The sequence below is a fragment of the Triticum aestivum genome, chromosome 7B (assembly GCF_018294505.1).
Source record: "Triticum aestivum cultivar Chinese Spring chromosome 7B, IWGSC CS RefSeq v2.1, whole genome shotgun sequence".
Lineage (NCBI taxonomy): Eukaryota > Viridiplantae > Streptophyta > Magnoliopsida > Poales > Poaceae > Triticum > Triticum aestivum.
Genome location: NC_057813.1, coordinates 596635311 through 596656711, shown reverse-complemented (window position 1 = coordinate 596656711; position 21401 = coordinate 596635311). Strand labels below are relative to the sequence as shown.

At 43.7% G+C, this 21401-nt stretch overlaps 2 protein-coding genes across 2 annotated transcripts; one reads left to right on the top strand and one right to left on the bottom strand.

The window, feature by feature from the left end:
• The first annotated feature begins 2437 nt into the window (after window positions 1-2437).
• LOC123159839 (desiccation-related protein PCC13-62) lies at window positions 2438-3774 on the top strand. The gene is made up of 3 exons (XM_044577655.1): window positions 2438-2805; window positions 2928-3153; window positions 3252-3774. Exons 1-3 carry the CDS (start codon window positions 2453-2455, stop codon window positions 3663-3665), a joined length of 993 nt encoding a protein of 330 aa, XP_044433590.1. The 5' UTR covers window positions 2438-2452; the 3' UTR covers window positions 3666-3774.
• Window positions 3775-6900: 3126 nt separating this feature from the next.
• LOC123161338 (histone H2A) lies at window positions 6901-7700 on the bottom strand. Its single transcript, XM_044579178.1, has one exon. It carries the CDS (start codon window positions 7591-7593, stop codon window positions 7123-7125), a length of 471 nt encoding a protein of 156 aa, XP_044435113.1. The 5' UTR covers window positions 7594-7700; the 3' UTR covers window positions 6901-7122.
• Between the last annotated feature and the right edge of the window lie 13701 nt (window positions 7701-21401).

The window sequence follows — 21401 nt, the reverse complement described above, 5'->3', positions numbered from 1 at the left end:
ATACGCATAGCTTACTTGATAACTTAAGTACAAACTACACAGTAACTTTGACCGGTTGAGTTGTTGAGAATATACCCCGGTAACTTTCATGTAAATGCATGGTAATACACTCACGACATGGCTGATAACTCACACACAAACACCGTGATAACTTTTTGACCCCAGAAAAAAAATTCTTGACAAACATACACGGGTAACTGATACGGAAAAATAACATGGTAATATACGAACAGCAGAGCTGATAACTTACTTAGTCAAAGTGTGATAATATTTTGACCAGGGAAAAAACTTGTTGAACCGCCCTCCCCTGGTAACTCATGTGCCTAGCATGGTAATATACACACAACAGTGTTGATAACTTACTTAGCCCAGACATGGTAACTATTTTTGACTTGGGGGGAGAGGGTTGTTGAAAAATAGCATTGTAGATTCTGTATAAAAGCATGGTAACATACACAGAACATACCTGATAACTTTGACCTGGATGCGTTTCTTGAAAACATACCCCCGATAACTTTCGTGTAAATAGCTTGGCACTATACGTACGTATACATAATAATGCATTGTAGGGGGAGGTGAGAAAGTTGTTCGAAAATATACCCTCTCCCGATAATTTCTGCGTAAATAGAAAGGTAATATATGCATCGTAGACTTGATAACTCACGTATAAACCTCGTGCTAATTTTGACCGCGACGGGATGAAGTTGTTTGAAAACATACACTTGATAACTTATGTGTAAATAGCGTTGTAATATACAAACCGCGGGCGTGATAACTCATGCACAAACACCACAGTAACTTTGTCCCGGTAAAAAAACTTGTTGAAAACATACCACGGTAACTCATGTGTAAACACCATGATAATACACACACAGGAGTCGATAACTTACTTAGCTCGGGCCAGTAACTATTTGCACGAAAAAAAGGTCATCGGAACATATCAACATGGGATCTAGTTTCGTAGGTCTCGTCGCAGCAATTTTTTTGATCGGACCGACGATTTGAGCTATAAACTGAAGTTTCGAAATATGGGAGAATATATGATGATATCAATTTTTTTCCTCCATCTAATGCATGCACACATGTGCATGTGAAAAGAAAGTTAAAGGAACCATTTTAATGCCCTGTAATTTTCTATCTAAATAACATGATAATGTATGCACCACAACGTGATAACTTACATTGCATATGCATGGTAACTTTTTACCTGAAGAAAAAAGTCATCGAAACATACTAACATGGGATCTAGTTTCGAAGGTCTCGTCGCAACGAATCTTTTATGTGAAAACGGTTTTTCAATGGGACCAACAGTTTGAACAACAAAACATTTTCAATTTTATACTTTAGATGAAATCTTTACTAACATCATCTTTTTTGTCTTTTCTGCATGCAACTTTGTTTATTAGAGGAGACGGAAAATTACACACGCAAGGAGCGGGTTTGTCTGCGCGGCCGCATGCGTGATTAGTGAAAATTAATCGTTCTGCTTTGGAAGGTCGTCGGAGAAAGATGGAGTAGGATCGTCCGGACCTGTTGCAAATGAGCGACTAGTCAGACGTTAGTCGCGTCTTTTTTTTGTAATTTTTTTATTTTGTACTTTCTTTTCCTTTTTTTCTTCTCTTTGCTTTCTTCTCAAGCAAATCAAAGAACATGCAACAAAATAATAGCTGAGAAATCTGAAATTGTGAATATGCTAGATAAAATAAATCTCACGAGACGAAATAGATGGGGTTTTGATAAGATGTGTCGACAGTCGCACTAGCCGCTACGAGTGAAGATAAATAAAAATAGCAATAGCTAAACTCCTCTGAACAAAACTCAAGTCTCTAATAGAAGACTGCACTTTATTAAGAGTTGATGCGGCCGAGTACTTGGGCAGAATGGTCCGGCGGCCGAGTACGTCAGTATGTGGGTACAATTTCAGTCCTTGTACACTTGAGGAGAAACACTTGGTGCAGCCTAAAATTCTATGGCCCACGTGGCTGATCTTGATCCATTAAATCAAAAGAAATTCGCTTGGCCCATGTGTATTAGAAGACATGCATCATTTTCTTCTCGAGCTCGTGCCTCATAAAAATATTGTATGATTCTGCATATAATAAAACCAAGTGTTGTATTTTCTTCTTGAATAACAAAATAGTACAGTATAAATTATTCTTATTATTTAAAATCAACTGGAAAGTATATATTTCTGTAATACTTTGGGTTGTATCCGAGGTAGTCATGTCCATATCAAACTATCACAGTCAAAGAACGTTAGTTAGCTGATTGCTTCAGAAGGGCAGCTTCCAGATTGTTGGATATGCTACGCTGATTCGCTATAAGTTCAGCAAAGATGACACCATGCACCTTCAGTCCAGCATCCTCGGATGCTTGAACCTTTTGTGAAGATGGCAACGGCATCATCTCACACCTACGCTCCTTTCCTGCTCTTGTTCCTCCTGGCCTGTTCATGCAGGGCACCACCGTCCATGCGGTCGACCCGCCTACCTGCCCTCCGGCCAAGGCGTCAGCGGTGGCAGTGGAAACCTCGGACTGCGGCGGGCCTCGGTGCCAGCCACCGGCTCCGCACGTTCCGGTCCCGGTGTTCCCGTATGACGTCGACCCGATGCAGTTCGCGCTGAACCTGGAGTACACCGAGGCTGAGTTCTTCCTCCATGGAGCGTTCGGTGTAGGGCTCGACCAGATCGCGCCCAACCTGACGTTGGGAGGGCCGCCTCCGATGGGCGCCATGAAAGCCAACCTCGACGAGGTGACATGGCGCATCGTCGCGGAGTTTGGCCTTCAAGAAGTCGGCCACATCAGGTGCGTAAAAGATCCATTCAACGATTGCTCCCCTTCACCATTTCAAATTGCAACACACTTGGATTGGATAGAAGCAAGTTGGTACTGAAAATCCATATGCTTCCGGTTTATTCTCGTTGCAGGGCTATCCAGAACACAGTTGGTGGGTTCCCTAGGCCAAAGATAGACCTGAGCGCCAGCAACTTTGCAAGGGTGATGGACCAAGCATTTGGTTACCATTTGGACCCTCCTTTCGACCCCTACATCGACAGCCCCAACTTCCTGCTGGCGTGCTACGTGATCCCCTACCTGGGCATCAACGGCTACACCGGCACCAACCCCATCATCGACGGCTACGAGACTAAACACGTAACCAAATCCACCATCCAACATCGTCTCCATGCACATGGGCATTGAAACCTGCAAGTTACACACAAGTTGAGTTGATGCCACTGTATCTGCTGCAGCTTCTTGCAGGGTTGCTAGGCGTGGAGGCGGGGCAGGACGCGGTCTTCCGCGCGCTGCTCTTCGAGCGCAAGAGCGAGACGGTGCCGCCCTACAAGGGGATCACGGTGGCAGAGTTCACCGACCGCATCTCCGCGGCGAGAAACCAGCTGGGGAAATGCGGGGTGAAGGACGAGGGGCTCACCGTGCCGCCCGAGCTTGGCGCAGAGGGCAGGATCTGCACCAACGTGCTCTCCGCCGACAGGGACTCGCTCTCCTACGCCCGCACGCCGGAGGAGCTGCTCAGCATCCTGTACCTCACCGGCGACGAGCACGTGCCCGGTGGCTTCTTCCCGGAGGGCGCGAACGGGAAGATAGCACGGGAGTTTCTTCGCAAGCCGTTTGCAGCTGGGGATAACAAGGCGCCAGCAAATTAAGTAGGCCCGCATGAGTGATTGCAGCGTCAATCATCGGCCTGAATGAATAATAATGTAAATAGTGTGTGGATGGCATGCTCGATGGAATAAGATGGACAATGTTTGCGCGGCTTCTGAGGTCTTGGAAATTGAACTGTTGCGCAGGCCGCAGGCCGCAGGCTGCACAATGTTTGTACGAAATTGAATGGCAAAACAGAAGTTGCGGCGTAAGAAATTGGCTTAAACCTCTACGAATTTGCGGCAGAACGTACATTCATTTTTTTTCGACAAAGGGTGTTCTTTATTGACTCAAGATATAGCATCGAGGGATACAATTATAGTGAGTACACACCCGGCCTCTGCATATCAAAGATGCACACAGCCAACACTAACACACGCACACAAAGTACCACGCCGGCAAATAGCAAAGTCATTAAAGACCGAAGCTATGCATAGGCGGAGACAAAAGAAGGAAAAAAATCCCGTAAGCAATGAAAACAACGATTGATGACATACACCAATGACCGTCCGCACCAACCATCTCTTGATAGCATGATAACTACGATGAAGATTCTCCAAAAGCGATGCCTTCGGGAAGAGAACGACGCGCAAGCGCCGCCGTTGTCTGATCCAACCACAGAGGTTAGACCGTGGGTTTTCACCCTGAAGATCAAGTCCGAGTAAACTCCAAACAATGTCTTCATCAAGGTAACGACGCGAAGAACGTCGCCATTGTCTGGTATAACCAAGGGTCAGACCTATGGTTTTCACCATGGAGCTCGAGACCATCCAATCGAAGTCATTATATGTTGTCTCCTCCACTTGCCTCGATCCCAGCAGCTGCATACGCCCATGGTCTTGATGACGTGTTGAGGAGCCATGGTGAGAGCTGGTCGCGATAACATGACAAAGTATTTGACGGAGAGGAAGGACATCGGCACGGCCAAAATCCCGACTCCGGGACGCTTCGAAGACCGTGTACCGTCCTCACAAGTAGCAGTCGATGGTTGATCTGCATCAGATAACACCACCGCCCACTGCTACTAGCTCTGTCGTCCTCATCGCAAAGCATATGTGACGCAGGAAATTGTCGTTGTCGCCGAATCAAAAGGTCGATGCCGCAGGCCACGCTGTCTAGCCGCTGCCACAACCACTTGGGTCTAAGGCAGTGCCATACACAGCATACGGCAAGATCCATGGCGCCTCCAGCCTTGAGTCGAAGCGGAAGACCACCATGGCCGCCACCTCCCGACGGGCAGCTTGGGCGACGGTTGCGACCTGCAGGCTGGCCACCGCCTAAACCCGCTGCACCCTTGCGTTGGCACTATACCTGGCCATGGAAAGCCCGGCCCGGCCGGCCCGGCCCGAAAAAGCCCGACCCGGCCCGGCCCGACGTTGCCCCCAGGTCGGGCTCGGGCCTAGATTTTGAGCTCGAAGACCGGGCCCGGGCCCGTTGTTTTTGCGCTTTCCTGAAGGTCGGGTCGGGCCGGCCCGAAGCCCGACGGGCTTTTAGTTGTTCGGGCCGGGCTCGGGCCCAAAAAACAGGCCCGTTGGTCGGGCCGGGCCGGGCCCGGGCCTGGGTTTTTTGCGTCGGGCTTGGCTAGGCCCGGCCCGAGGTATGGCCAGGTATAGTTGGCACCCCAAGATCTCGTCTTCATGGCGGCTGTATCTCCCGCATCTCTCTCGCGTGATGCACCTGCGCCTTCAAGGAAGGGACGCGGAAAACCTCCGAGGCCGCCGCCCAATCCCGATCCGGCGCCGTCGCTGCAAGCTCCACCTTCACGGCATCTGATCGCTGCTCATACGCCACCAAAGCACTGCCTAAACGCCACAGGAACGAGGCCCCGCCGCCGCCGTCGGCCGCGCAGGCAAGCCCGGCGGCGCCGACAGGCGGCGGCGAGGAGAGGGCGCCCGGAGAGCGCGGCCGGAAAAAGGGGATCAGGATCCGCCCGAGCAGCCCAGAGGATGACGCGGGGGCAGTTGCGGTTTGTATTTTACATTCATATGCTATCGATTTTACTCGAGCACATGCTTTACAAACTAAGAATAGCTTGTATGTTCACTAGTAGTAAAAGTAGGGCTCCATCATCGGTATAATTCCTTCCATTTAGAATCAAAATTCTGAATTAAACTAGCAACAGATAACCAAAGCAGAATTTACGCAAGGCCAGCATGAAAGGATTACTGAATTTGGAACCTGCTACTTTATGTTAGTGATGATGATTGCTGATGTAAAGGGAGAAAATCCATTAGAGCTGAACCTTGGAAGGGTGAAAGCGCGTCACTGGAGTACTATGGTCACAAAGCAGCTGGCAGACTGGAAGTGCAAAGGAGCAACTTGATTGTTGGATGGCTTGTTGGAATTTACTTTTTAGTCTGCATATAAAGTTTGGACAAAGTTAAAGTTTGTAAAGTTCGACTAATTCTATATTAAGAAATATCAACATTCATAATATGAAATCAATATTATCAGATGCATCATGAAATGTATTTTCATACTATATAGTTTTAGTGTTATAGATGTTCATATGTTTTGATATAAATTTGGTCAAACTTCGTATAGTTTGACTTCCACCAAACTTTATAGGCGGAGTAAAAAGAAACGGGGGGAGTACATCCATAGCTAGGTCAACACACACACACACACACACACACACACACACACACACACACACACACACACACTTTGTACACAAAGTATCTACTACTCCTAGTAGGTAAAATATTTGAAATTTAACAAATATCATCCTGGTTGCATGAATTCGGTCCGTGTTTGTTCAAATCCGGTTTGAAATGAGGCTCGCAGTTGGCTTCCGAGGCGGTGTCCAGACACGCCCATGGGCATTTGGGGTGTCCGATTTGATGTATGGCGATTGAAGATGCCCATAAAGCTGGAAGAAAGCATGGGAGAACAGTAAATAACTCTGTTTATTTGATGGTTCCTGTGGGTGTCTACTTTTCGCTTGAGACCATGCTTAGTATTTGCCCATCCGATTTCACTGGGGTTGTCATCCTCGATCGCTACAGACTCATGGTTGGCTCCAACAGACCATGCTCTAGTACGCTGCTCCTGCAAAATTATTCTGCGTGGGAATTCACTTGGACCTCAATTGATTTGGGTTCACTTCCATCTTGGGCATCGCTGAAACTTCCAAAGCAAACTCCACTCAGCACCACAAGAAAGAAATGTTGGCAAATTCGAACAGATCTGAGTTTTTCCGACCGCACCCATGTTAACATTGCAACACCAAAAACAGAAGAACAAACAATTTGCTCAAATCAGAGAGATTTCTGACATTTTCCTCTTCGCAGCACAGATCTACATCGACACAGCAATCACTGTTACTACAGAGCACTACAGCGGCTAAGCCAATCGAAGAGAGATTTCTGAATTGGTTTTTCTTGGAAGCACAGATCTACATCTACACCATTAGTTCTACAGAGCACGACAAGCTAATCGATCGATGCGCGTCTCTGTCTAAGCCTTCTTTTCGGCCTTCTTGGGGGACTTGGCAGCCTTCTTGGGCGACTTGGGCTCCTTCTCCGCCGTCTTCTTGGGGAGCAGCACCGGGTTGATGTTGGGCAGCACGCCGCCGTGCGCGATGGTCACGCCGGCCAGCAGCCTCCCGAGCTCCTGGTCGTTCCTCACGGCGAGCAGCAGGTGCCTGGGAACGATGCGGGACTTCTTGTTGTCCTTGGCGGCGTTCCCGGCGAGCTCCAGCAGCTCGGCGGCCAGGTACTCGAGGACGGCGGCGAGGTAGACGGGGGCGCCCGTGCCGACGCGCTTCGCGTAGCGGCCGTTCTTGAGGTAGCGCCCGATGCGGCCGACGGGGAACTGGAGCCCGGCCTTGACGGACCGCGTCACCGACTTCTTCCTGGGGCCGCCGGCCTTGCGCCCCGCCGCGCCCTTCTTGGACTTCGCTCCGGCTCCGGTGGCTGAGGCGTCCATGTCCGGCGGCTGGTGCTCGTCGGGACGCGGGAGGAGGGGATTTGGTTGGTGATTTGGGATTTCGCGGCGGGTGTTCGTCGCTGGACTGCTTGGGAAGAGAGAGGCGAGGCTGAGTATTTAAAGCGACGGTGGTGGGCCCGTCAATCCGCGTGCACGGGCATTCGACGGTTGGATCGCGAGGAAAACGACCGGCTGCGATGTCCTCTGTGTGTTTGTTGGTGGTTTAATCATACGGTGCTTGTTTTTCTAATCTCCAAACCGACCCTCAAACCACCCCAACCATTCGGACCTCACGATTTGAACCTGTTTTGTCATCCAGCAAATCTACAGTCTGGTTCGGACGTGTTTTCCAAACACATGTCTATAATATTTCATACATATTTGTACATGTTCTAGCAGTAGAAAAATCTTTTATACATGGTTAACATTTTTTAATTTATATTTTGACGTCTAATTTTTTATACAAATTGTACATTTTTTGTATACATATGAAATAACTTTATATAGGTTTAACATTTTTCATATACATTATTTACATTTCATAAAACACATGTTCTTATGTTTACTTTTCTCATACACAATGTACATTTTTCATATACGCCTTAAACATTTGTTTATACACACGTTTAACATTTTTCATAAATACTCCATCCATTCTTAAATATAACTCTTTTTAGATATTACACTACAACTAACATATTTTAGAGTGTGGATTCACTCATTTTGCTCCGTATGTAGTCCATACTAGAATCTCTAAAAAGACTTATGTTTAGGAACGGGGGAGTATATGATTAACATTTTCCAAATACATGTTTTGATGACTACTTTTTCATACACATTGTATATTCTCAGTGTATATCAGAAACATTTATGTATAGACATTTAAGAATTTCTCAAATACTTGACTAATATACTTTTAAATGCGTTGAACACTTTTAAAAATGAAAATTGGAGGAGGAGAATTGAATAAAAAGTAAGTGCGGAAATAGAAATGAGGAGTACTCGTGGGTGGAGTGGTGGACAGAACTTGTGGTTGTTGCCACAGGTCTGGCTTCGAGTCCTTATTCTTCTATAAAGCAAAGACGGGGTGGCTTGTAATTACCCTCCCATTCTCATTTTTTTAAACAATAGACACACAAACAAAAACAGCAAACAAAAACAAAAAAACGGGGCGTGTCATCAACACTACTGGGCCGGCCCATGAATTTCTTGGCTTCACGCAAAGTAAGTTACTACCTGGCAGTAGGCAAGACACAGCTGAGCCCATTGCTTGGGGGGATCCCTATGGGCACTCCAAGTTCTCGTTTTAAGCGAGCACAAGGGGACGCCTCGCGTCGTGGTGGGGGGGGGGGGGGGGGGGGGGGAGTGAGGAGTTGGGCCGGCCCAGCCGTACGGGAGGCAAAGACTGTTTTTACTTATGTTTTTGTTTTCTCTTCTCTTTTTGCTTTATTTCTATAATTTTATTTATGTTTTAAAATATTATACATATATATACAAAACCACTCTTCAAAAACACAATTAAAAATGTTAAACAAGTACTTGAAAATGTTGATTAAGTATTAAAAAATGTTGAGCAAGTATTTGGAAATTTTGAATAACTATTACAAATGTTGAACAAGTATTTGGAAAATGTTGAATAAGTACTAAAAATTGTTGAATGGGTATTTGAAAAAATGTTGAACAAGTATTTGAAAATGTTGAATAAGTATTGGAAATATTGAACAAGTATTTGAAAATGTTGAATAAATGTTAAAAAGTGTTGAATGAGTATTTGAAAAATGTTGAACAAGTATTTGAAAATGTTAAAAATTATTTAAAAAATGTTGGATGAGTATTTAAAAATGTTGAAAAATTATTTTAAAAATGTTGAGTAAGTATTAAAATGTTGACAAATATTGAAAAATGTTGAAATCGTGAGGAAAATGTTGAACATGTATAAAAAAATGTTGATCACTTTTTAAAAATATATATTTGACATATTTGAAAATGTAGAGTGAAAATGAAAACAAACATAAGAAAAAATAAAAAATAAAAATGGAGAAAAAAAGGAAAACCGAACAAAAAATGGAAAGGAGAAAGAAAACAAACAAAAAAGGGAGAAGAAAAAAAAGAAAACCAAACAAAAGACAAGGGAAAAACGAAGAAACCCCTGAAAGTGCTAGTTATCGACTAGAGGGGGGTGAATAGGCGATTTTTATGAAAGTCTTCAAAACACGAGGTCTTTGAAGACAAACAATCGAATGGAACCTGGGACAAAATAAATGGTAAGACCATTTTGGCACTTTATCTTGCATACCACAAGATGTTTTAGGTCCCCGGCATTGTATTCAAAAGTTTGTGATTTCCGGCCGGAGACCTTTCCCTGCAAGGGAAGTTAATTCTTCTTCACCACCCACATTTTAAGGGGTGGCTTAGAAGCAATGAGTCTAAGTGCAACGTCTGAGAACTTTGGCTTTGGAGCCCTAGCAAATAGTTTTGCAGGAGGAGAATAATACTCATAAGAATATGCAGAAAAGTTCTTTGTTTTGTGAACATAGCGGTTTGAAGAAACATGCTCATATTCATGAGTCTGATGATGGTTTCCCTATAAAACATTGGCGTTAGGGTGACCTTGTGAGGTCATTTGTCTGTATGAAGCCTTTGGACCATGTGAAGTCTTTGGTCTGGGGTTTGTCTTCTTCCCTGGTGGTGTCATGATGACATTGACGGGAAGCTTCTCAAGACAACTTTTAGGGACCCAGATCTTCTTCATGGGTGGCCCGTTCTTGCAGTTAGTCCCAATAAACCTGCAAACACTTCACCATTTTGATTCTTAAACAGCTTATAGTTGACGTCAAAGGACTCATCAATGATAATGGGGTTAGCACAAGTGAAGCCAGATAAAGTAGATGGATCCACCGAAGGACCCTTTGCAGCAGCCCATGTGGTTTTGGGGTAGTGCTCAGGCTTCTAGTAAGAACCATCAGCATTCATTTTCCTCTCGAAACCAACACCCTCTTTCCTAGGGTTTCAGTTCAGAATTGTTTCTTGAGGACATCACAGAGCATATGATGCCCTTTGAGGCTTTTGTACATGCCTGTTTCAAGTAATGTCTTCAACCTGGCATTCTCATCAGCAATAACAGTGGTATCCTCACAAGAGGGGTTAGTTACCACATCAACAGTTTAAGATATTGCAACTTCAGAAGCAGTAAAACATTCAGCAACAGAGATAGCATTGTCACACTCAAGACATTTTAAATAAGGTGGCAAAATCTTCCTGAGTGGAACTGATCTGTTGAGCGAGTAGTGAATCGTTTTCCTTTTGAAGATCTTCATGAGACGCTCTCAGTTTCTCTAGATCCTGCTTCCTTTGAAGATAATTATTAGAAAGCTTCTCATGAGTAGTTGAGTGGGTTTCATGACGACTTTCAAGTTCCTCGTACTTAACGCGAAGATTATTTATGTCTTCGATTAAGGACTGGGTTCGATTCATTTCCTCATCCAATAGGTCATCACTTTTGTCTAGCAATTTTTGAATGTGTTCCATAGCAGTTTGTTGTTGAGTTGCAATTTTAGCAAGAGTCTTATAGCTGAGTTTGGATTCACATTCAGAGTCGCCTTCACTAGAGGTTTGAAAGTAAGCAGCACGTGAGTTTACCTTAACACCTCGAGCAGAGTCATCCTCGTCATCAGCTTCAGCGTCGGCGGCGTGACCATTGTCTTAAGTGTTGAAGATAGACTTGGCGACGAATGCCGAAGCTAGAGCCAGGCTTGCCACTCCTGAATCAGACTCCTCCTCAGACTCCACCTCCGCCTCCTCAAAAGCAGGCTCCTCCTCTGAATACATCTCCTTGCCAACGAATGTACGAGCCTTGCCAGATGAGCTCTTCTTGTATGATAAAGACTTTGATGAAGACTTCAAAGAAGACTTTGAGGATTTCTTCTTCTTCTTGTCATCGGAATCATATTCCTTACTCTTCTTCTTTTTCTTGGCTTCCATGTCCCATTGAGGACATTCAGATATGTAGTGACCTGGCTTCTTGCATTTGTGGCATGTTCTCTTCTTATAGTCACGAGAGGAAGCCTCACCATTTCTTGAGCTGGATCTTGAAGACTTTCCGAAGCAATTTTTCTTGAAGAACTTTTGGAACTTTCTCACAAGCATTGCTAGCTCTTTGCCAATGTCTTCAGGATCATCAGAAATGCAGTCAGATTCTTCTTCAGATGAGGAAACAGATTTTGCCTTCAAAGCACGGGATTGGCCATAGTTGGGGCCATAGATGTCTCTTTTCTCAGATAGCTGGAACTCATGTGTGTTGAGCCTCTCAAGTATGTCAGACGGATCAAGATCTCTGAAGTCAGGGCGTTCTTGAATCATCAGGGCCAGTGTGTCAAATGAGCTGTCAAGTGATCACAGTAGCTTCTTCACAATTTCATGCTTGGTGATCTCAGTGGCGCCAAGTGCGTGCAGCTCATTGGTGATGTTAGTAAGGTGATCAAACGTGAGCTGGACATTTTCATTGTTGTTTCTCTTGAAGCAGTTGAAAAGATTGCGATGTACATCAATCCTTGAGTCTCTCTGAGTTGAGACGCCTTCGTTGACCTTAGAAAGCCAGTCCCAGACTAGCTTTGCAGTTTCCATAGCACTCACTCAGCCATACTGTCCTTTGGTCAGATGACCACAGATGATGTTCTTGGTGGTTGAGTCCAGTTGCGCGAACCTTTTGACATCAGCAGCGGTGACACCTTCACCGACCTTGGGAACGCCAGTCTTGACGATGTACCAGAGGTCAATGTCAATAGCTACAAGATGCATGCGCATCTTATTCTTCCAGTAGGGGTAATCAGTTCCATCAAAGATGGGGCACGCAGCGGAGACCTTGATTATCCCTGTAGTCGACATAGCTAAAACTCCAGGTGGTTACACCGAATCACATAGAACAAGGGAGCATATTGCTCTGATACCAATTGAAAGTGTTAGTTATCGACTAGAGGGGGGTGAATAGGCGAATTTTATAGAAGTCTTCAAAACACGAGGTCTTTGAAGACAAACAATCGAATGGAACCTATATGATATGCAGCGGAAGATAAACTACTCTAGACAGACCATAGTCAAGTAAGTATGGTAATAACAACACAATGACTAATAGCAGCTAGGTCGTACAGATCAGAGTGGAAGATAGTATGAAGCCAAACAGATAATGGTCTTTGCACAGTGAAGTCAAAAAGATCAGGAAAACAAGCTGAAAGTGCAAGTGGCACTTATACTATTTTTGGTGTGATGACAATGTGGTTAGTGGAACTAATATCGGTTGCTAAAGTTTATCTCAGGAGATTGGTTCCAAGTGCTTCGTGATGGAGAAGTGTGACCCCCCAATTCAAAAAAGGTCAAAGGCGTGGTCTTCCGGCGAGTCGAAGGTTTTAGTTTTTGGTTTGCTTCGAGTCGTAGGAGAGACCGCATTATTAAGAGGGTTTGGTGTGGATGAAAGTTGTGTGGGAATGTCTTTGTCGAGCCTGATACACTAGCCTACCCATTCCTACCACCTAAAATCTTAGTGTGTGTGCTCGTGGTACTCAGAAAGCTCATAAAAAAAGTTACTGGGTACCCCGTGCGCACGGGGTATTTTGACCCCCGTGCGCACGGGGTACTGCGTAACTCTCTGGGTACCCCATGTGCATGGGGTCTGTTGACCCCCGTGCGCATGGGCTACTGCATAAACTCTCTGAGTACCCTGTGCGCACGGGGTCTTTTGACCCCCGTGTGCACGGGGTGGTGTGAAAGTCTCTGAGTACCCCGTACGCACGATGCTAACTTAGCCCATGCGCATGGGGGGTCCAACGGGCAAAAACGACCACCCGGGAAAGAACACTATAACATCCCCCTTCTTCCTCCTTTATCCCTAACCCTAATGTCTTGTTGAGATCCACCATTGCTACACCTCATTTTGCTCAATAATCTCAATCCCTCCACCCAAACTTGTTGAAACTTTGGGGATTGGGAGAGCAAGACCCGATCTACATCTTAACCAAACCAAATCTCATTCCCCGCAACATTTCTTCCCCATTGACTTGTTACTCTTGGAGCTTGGGATGCTAGGTAGTTAGAGGTTCCTCCGGAAGCTTCCTTGCTTGTGATGTGCTCCGAAGAAGTTTGTAAAGGTGTGGTGGTCGCCTTCAAGACCAATCCCGGGTGATTCGAGGCTCATCCGTTGGGGTGACTCGAAAGAGACTACGGCGAGCCTTTGTGGCGTTTCGCAAGCTTTGGCTCCGGCACCGCTCTAAACGGAGAGTAGCTCTTCCCCAAGGAAGAGTGAACTTTGGGATAAAATCCGCGTCCTCGCCTCACTTGTGGTTAATCCTTTCCCGCACCTTTATTTCCCTTATATGCTTATTGGGTTGCTAATTATTTTGTTGCCAAGCATATCTTGCTTTAAGCTTGCTTGTCATATAGGTTGTGTTCACCTAGTTGTATATCTAGTGAACCCTATTTATCCGCTAGACCTTAAAATTGACAAGAAAGATTAAAATTTGTAGTCTCCTATTCACCCCCCCTCTAGTCAACCATATCAATCCTTTCCTTTTCAATTGGTATCAGAGCCTCATGCTCTAATATAAGGTTTTACAACCTTAGAGGATATGGTCGATCTAGGGAATGAGGGAGGTGGTGCACCCGTTGCGGAGGATGGTCAAAACCTACCCCACACCGTGCCTGAGGTACTTGGTGCCCCGGTCGTTTCTCCCGCTGCTCCTGTTAACCCGGGTGCTCCTTTGACCGCGGCCAATATTCTTTCAATGTTTGCGGACCTAGTTGTAATGGCCTCACGACTAAGTCCTCACACTAGGACATTTGTCGTCACAAAACCACGATAGGGGAGGTGTCGCTCATGAGTAGCTAGAGCGGAGGCTAGAGTTGGGCTTCTTAATTCCAATGGAGAGGGGTGGGGGAGAAGAAGACAATGCAGAGAAGCAAAGTGGCGGTAGTTGGGGCGAGGAGGTTGCACAGGAAGGAGAGATGCTTTTTTGGAAAAGGAGGAATGCCCACGGGCTCTGCATCGCATTGACGCATGCATCCATAATGAAACGAAGCCTCCAACAAGTATGAGGTATGTCACAAAATCTCGAAAAAAGATAAACACGACCACAAACGACATAAATAAGACTAGAGGGGAAGGAGAGATGTGAACCTGACGAGGTGATTATTCTGACGATGGTGTAGTCAGGTCGTCCGATGTGGCGCGAGTAAGCGAGCAGCCATAGACCACCCCATCATCTACTAAAATCAAACATCAGTACAAACCCAAAAAAACATCAAGATCCAACAAAACCTACCAAAAATATCAAGAGCACAAAGATGACCATAAGCGGCACCGGAACCGGGATAGAAGCACACAACCATGGCCATGGTGACAACCCCCCAAAGGCACCGATGTGAGGACGGCGAATCAAACTCCCACTACAGCGACACCCAAAGAGACGAATAACCTCCATTCCGCACCGCTCGACCACTTCCAACAACATCGACGGTGGCAGTGTGAAGTTGTGAACCCAACACAACATCTGGAACGTGAATGCCAATCACCATACGACAACGCCGACTCCCTCTCTCCCTCTGTGAAGCGCCGACCATGCATTGTGTCGATACATACAAAACAAGGAACCCGCAGCCGCCCCCCTAACTTTGACCAGACGAAACTAGTCCCTCACATAGCCACTTATGAAATGAGTCCATCTAGCAGTAATTCCCTCTGCACGACTGTCGGTGTCAAAACCGGCGGATCTCGGGTAGGGGGTCCTGAACTGTGCGTCTAAGGCTAATGGTAACAGGAGGCGGGGGACATGATGTTTACCCAGGTTCGGGCCCTCTCGATGGAGATAATACCCTGATACATCCATTTTGCATCATGCTTTTATATTGATATTTATTACATTATGGGATGTTATTACACATTATGTCACAATACTTATGGCTATTCTCTCTTATTTTACAAGGTTTATCATGAACAGGGAGAATGCCGACAGCTGGAATTCTGGCTGGAAAAGTAGCAAATATTGGAAACATATTCTGCACAGCTCCAAAAGTCCTGAAACTCCACGGAAGTCATTTTTGGAATTAATAAGAATTACTGAGCAAAGAAAGTACCAGAGAGGGCCCACACCCTGGCCAGGAGGGTGGGGGGCGCCCCCACCCCTACATATGAGCGTGATGAAACTAGCTTGACGATAATTCCCATGTGTCCTTGGGAGCGCTTTTCTCATTATAAGAAATTGTCCAGGCTTGTCCTTTGCTACAAAAAGGATTGGGCCACCTTGCTGCACTTTATTTACTTTCATTGCTTGTTACCCGTTACAAATTATCTTATCAAAAAACTATTTGTTACCTACAATTTCAGTGCTTGCAGAGAATACCTTACTGAAAATCACTTGTCATTTCCTCCCGCTCCTCGTTGGGTTCGACACTCTTACTTATCGAAAGGACTACGATAGATCCCCTATACTTGTGGGTCGTCAAGACTCTTTGTTGGCGCCGTTGCCAGGGAGTGAAGCGCCTTTGGTGAGTGGAACTTGGTAAGGAAACATTTATATAGTGTGCTGGAATTTCCTGTCACTTGTTACAATGGAAACTAATCCTTTGAGGGGCTTGTTCGGGGCATCTTCGCCACGACCAGTAGAGCAAAGAGTTTCTCCTCAACCTACTGAACCTACTGAAAATATTTACTTTGAGATTCCTTTGGGTATGATAGAGAAACTTCTAGCTAATCCTTTTGCAGGAGATGGAACATTGCGTCCCGACTTACACCTTATCTTTGTGGATGAAGTTTGTGGATTATTTAAGCTTGCAGGTATACCCGATGATGTTGTTAAGAGGAAGGTCTTCCCTTTATCTTTGAAGGGAGACACATTAACATGGTATAGGCTATGTGATGATACAGGATCTTGGAACTATAAATGATTGAAATCGGAATTTCACCAGAAGTTCTATCCTATGCATCTTCTTCATCGTGATTGTAATTATATATATAACTTTTGGCCTCGCGAAGGAGAAAGCATCACTCAAGCTTGGGGGAAGCTTAAGTCAATGTTATATTCATGCCCCAATCACGAGCTCTCAAGAGAAATGATTATTCAAAAAAATTATGCTCGACTTTCTCTCAATGATCGCACCATGCTTTATACTTCCTGTGCTGGTTCTTATATGCTGAAGACTATTGAATTCAAGTGGGATCTATTGGAAAGAATTAAACGCAACTCTGAAGATTAGGGTTCCAACGATGGTAAGGAGTCAGATATGACACCTAAGTTTGATTGTGTTAAATCTTTTATGGACACCGATGCTTTTCGTGGATTTAGCACTAAATATGGACTTGACTCTAAAATAGTAGCTTCTTTTTGTGAATCTTTTGCTGCTCACGTTGATCTCCCTAAGGAGAAGTGGTTTAAATATAATCCTCCCGTTGAAGTAAAAGTAGTTGCACCTATTATAGTTGAAGAAAAGACTATCACGTATAATGATCCTATTGTTCCTACCACTTATGTTGAGAAACCACCTTTCCCTGTTAGGATAAAGGATCATGCTAAAGCTTCAACTGTGGTTCGTAAGAGTAATACTAGAACATATACACCTCCTGAGCAAATTAATGTTGAACCTAGTATTGCTATGGTTAAAGATCTCTTAGATGATAATATAGATGGGCATGTTATTTGCTTCTATGAATAGGCCGCTAATATTGCTAGACCAGATGCTAAGATACATAGACCTGTTGTAGGCATGCCTGTTATTTCTTTTAAAATAGGAGATAATTGTTATCATGGCTTATGTGATATGGGTGCTAGTGCTAGTGCAATACCTATTTCCTTATATAATGAAATTATGCATGATATTGCACCCGCTGAGTTGGAAGGTATTGATGTTACTATTAAGCTTGCCAATAGAGATACTATTTCACTAGTTGGGATTGTTAGAGATGTTGTAGTCTTGTGTGGGAAAGTTAAATATCCTGCTGATTTTCTTGTTCTTGGTTCCCCACAAGATGACTTTTGTCCCATTATATTTGGTAGACCCTTCTTGAATACTGTTAATGCTAAGATTGATTGCAAAAAGGATGTTGTTACAATTGGCTTACAGGATATGAAACATGAGTTTAATTTTGCTAAATTCCATAGACAACCCCTTGATAGAGAATTACCTAGTAAGGATGAAATTATTGGTCTTGCTTCTATTGCCGTGCCTCCTACTGATCCGTTAGAACAATATTTACACCATGAAAATGATATGTTTATGAATGAAAGAAGGGAAATAAATAAAGTATCCCTTCAACAGGATCCTATTTTGAAACACAACTTACCTGTTGAAATCCTAGGGGGTCCTCCTCCACCCAAGGGTGATCCCGTGTTTGAGCTCAGACCATTACCTGATAATCTTAAATATGCTTATCTTGATGAAAAGAAGATATATCCTGTTATTATTAGTGCTAACCTTTCAGAGCAGGAAGAAGAAAGATTATTGAAAACTTTGAAGAAGCAATGTGCTGCTATTGGATATACTCTGGATGATTTTAAGGGCATTAGTCCCACTCTATGCCAACACAAAATAAAAGTGGAGAAAGATGCCAAACCAGTTAGAGATCCTCAACGATGATTAAATCCTAAGATGAAAGAAGTGGTAAGAAAGGAGATACTAAAGCTCCTTGAGGCAGGTATAACTTATCCCATTGCTGATAGTGATTGGGTAAGCCCTGTCCATTGCGTCCCTAAGAAGGGAGGTATTACTATCGTTCCTAATGATAAAGATGAATTGATCCCGCAAAGAATTATTACAGGTTATAGGATGGTAATTGATTTCCATAAATTAAATAAAGCTACTAAGAAAGATCATTACCCTTTACCTTTTATTGATCAAATGCTAGAAAGACTATCCAAACACACACATTTTTGCTTTCTAGATGGTTATTCTGGTTTCTCTCAAATACCTGTATCAGCGGAGGATCAATCAAAAACTACTTTTACTTGCCCTTTCGGTACTTTCGCTTATAGACGTATGCCTTTTGGTTTGTGTAATGCACCTGCTACCTTTCAAAGATGCATGATGGCTATATTCTCTGACTTTTGTGAAAAGATTTGTGAGGTATTCATGGATGACTTCTCCGTTTATGGATCCTCTTTTGATGATTGCTTGAGCAATCTTGATCGAGTTTTGCAGAGATGTGAAGACACTAGTCTCGTCTTGAATTGGGAAAAGTGCCACTTTATGGTTAATGAAAGCATTTTCTTGGGGCATAAAATTTCCGAAAGAGCTACTGAAGTTGATAAAGCTAAAGTTGATGCTATTGAAAAGATGTCGTGTCCCAAGGACATTAAAGTTATAAGAAGTTTCCTTGGTCATGCCGGTTTTTATAGGAGGTTCATTAAGGACTTTTCTAAAATCTCTAGGCCTCTGACTAATTTATTACAAAAAGATATTCCTTTTGTCTTTGATGATGATTGTGTAGAAGCATTTGAAATACTTAAGAAAGCTTTGATCACTGCACCTATTGTTCAGCCACCTAATTGGAATTTACCCTTTGAAATTATGTGTGATGCTAGTGATTATGCTATAGGTGTTGTTCTAGGGCAAAGAGTTGATAAGAAATTAAATGTTATCCAGTATGCTAGTAAAACTCTTGATACTGCCCAAAGAAATTATGCTACTACTGAAAAATAATTCTTAGCAGTTGTATTTGCATGTGATAAGTTTAGACCTTATATTGTTGATTCTAAAGTTACTATTCACACTGATCATGCTGCTATTAAATATCTTATGGAAAAGAAAGATGCTAAACCTAGACTTATTAGATGGGTTCTCTTGCTCCAAGAATTTGATTTGCATATTGTTGATAGAAAGGGAGCTGAGAACCCCGTTGCAGACAACTTGTCTAGGTTAGAGAATGTTCTTGATGACCCACTACCTATTGATGATAGCTTTCCTGATGAACAATTAGCGGTCATTAATGCTTCTCATACTACTCCATGGTATGTTGATTATGCTAATTACATTGTTGCTAAATTTATACCACCTAGTTTCACATACCAACAAAAGAAAAACTTCTTTTATGATTTAAGACATTACTTCTGGGATGACCCACACCTTTGTAAAGAAGGAGTAGATGGTGTTATTAGACGTTGTGTACCTCAGCATGAACAGGAATAGATCCTACGCAAGTGTCACTCTGAACCATATGGAGGACACCACGCTGGAGATAGAACTGCACATAAGGTATTGCAATCCAGTTTTTATTGGCCTACTCTCTTCAAGATGCTCGTAAGTTTGTCTTGTCTTGTGATGAATGTCAAAGAATTGGTAATATTAGTAGACATCAAGAAATGCCTATGAATTATTCTCTTGTTATTGAACCATTTGATGTTTGGCGCTTTGATTATATGGGACCTTTTCCTGCCTCTAATGGATACACATATTTTAGTTGCTGTTGATTATGTTACTAAGTGGGTAGAAGCTATTCCAACTAGTAGTGCTGATCATAACACTTCTATTAAGATGCTTAAAGAAGTTATTTTTCCGAGGTTTGGAGACCCTAGATATCTTATGACTGATGGTGGTTCACATTTTATTCATGGTGCTTTTCATAAAATGCTTGCTAAGTATGATGTTAACCATAGAATTGCATCTCCTTATCACCCGCAGTCTAGTGGTCAAGTAGAATTGAGCAATAGAGAGCTCAAACTGATTTTGCAAAATACTGTTAATAGATCTAGAAAGAACTGGTCCAAGAAACTTGATGATGCATTATGGGCCTATAGAACTGCATATAAAAATCCTATGGGTATGTCTCTGTATAAGATGATTTATGGAAAAGCATGTCACTTACCTCTTGAACTTGAACATAAAGCATATTGGGCTATTAAAGAGCTCAACTATGACTTCAAACTTGCTGGTGAGAAGAGGTTATTTGACATTAGTTCACTTGATGAATGGAGAATCCAAGCCTATGAGAATGCCAAGATGTTCAAAGAAAAAGTTAAAAGATGGCATGACAAAAGGATACAAAAGCGTGAGTTTAACGTAGGTGATTATGTGTTGCTATTCATCTCTCATTTAAGATTTTTTTGCAGGAAAACTTCTCTCTAAATGGGAAGGTCCTTACGTTATCGAGGAGGTCTATCGTTCCGGTGCCATAAAAATCAACAACTTCGAAGGCACAAGTCCAAGGGTGGTGAACGGTCAAAGAATCAAACATTATATCTTAGGTAATCCTACCAATGTTGAAACTAATATTATTGAAACCGTAACCCCGGAGGAATACATAAGGGACAGTTTTCAGAATGTTTCAGACTCCAAAAAGGAATAGGTATGTGGTATGGTAAGTAAACCGACTCCAAAACAGTTCTAATGGAAACTTTTCTCCGTTTTGGAATATTTAATAATTTTGGGAAGTAAGAAGTAATCCGGGAAGGACACAAGGCCTCCACGAGGGTGGAGGGCGCGCCCACCCTTACTGGGCGCGCCCCCTGTCTCGTGGGCACCTCGTGTGCCTCCCGGACTCTGTTTTATTGCACAATACTTCTCTTGGTCGGTAAAAATTCATTATATAATCTCCCGAAGGTTTTGACCACCGTATCACGCAAAAATCTTCTATTTTTGCTTCGAGCTGTTTCTGTCGCAGATTAGAGCAATATGTCATCCCAAGATTCGGAGGGGGGAAGCTATGTGGCCGATTACCTTGCAGACCCTAGGGTCTACGGGGACTTGGATGATTGCGGCTGGATCACTGAGGAAGAAGAAGACTACGAGCCTAAGGGAAAGGAGGAGACTAGATCAAATGAAGCCAAAGTCCT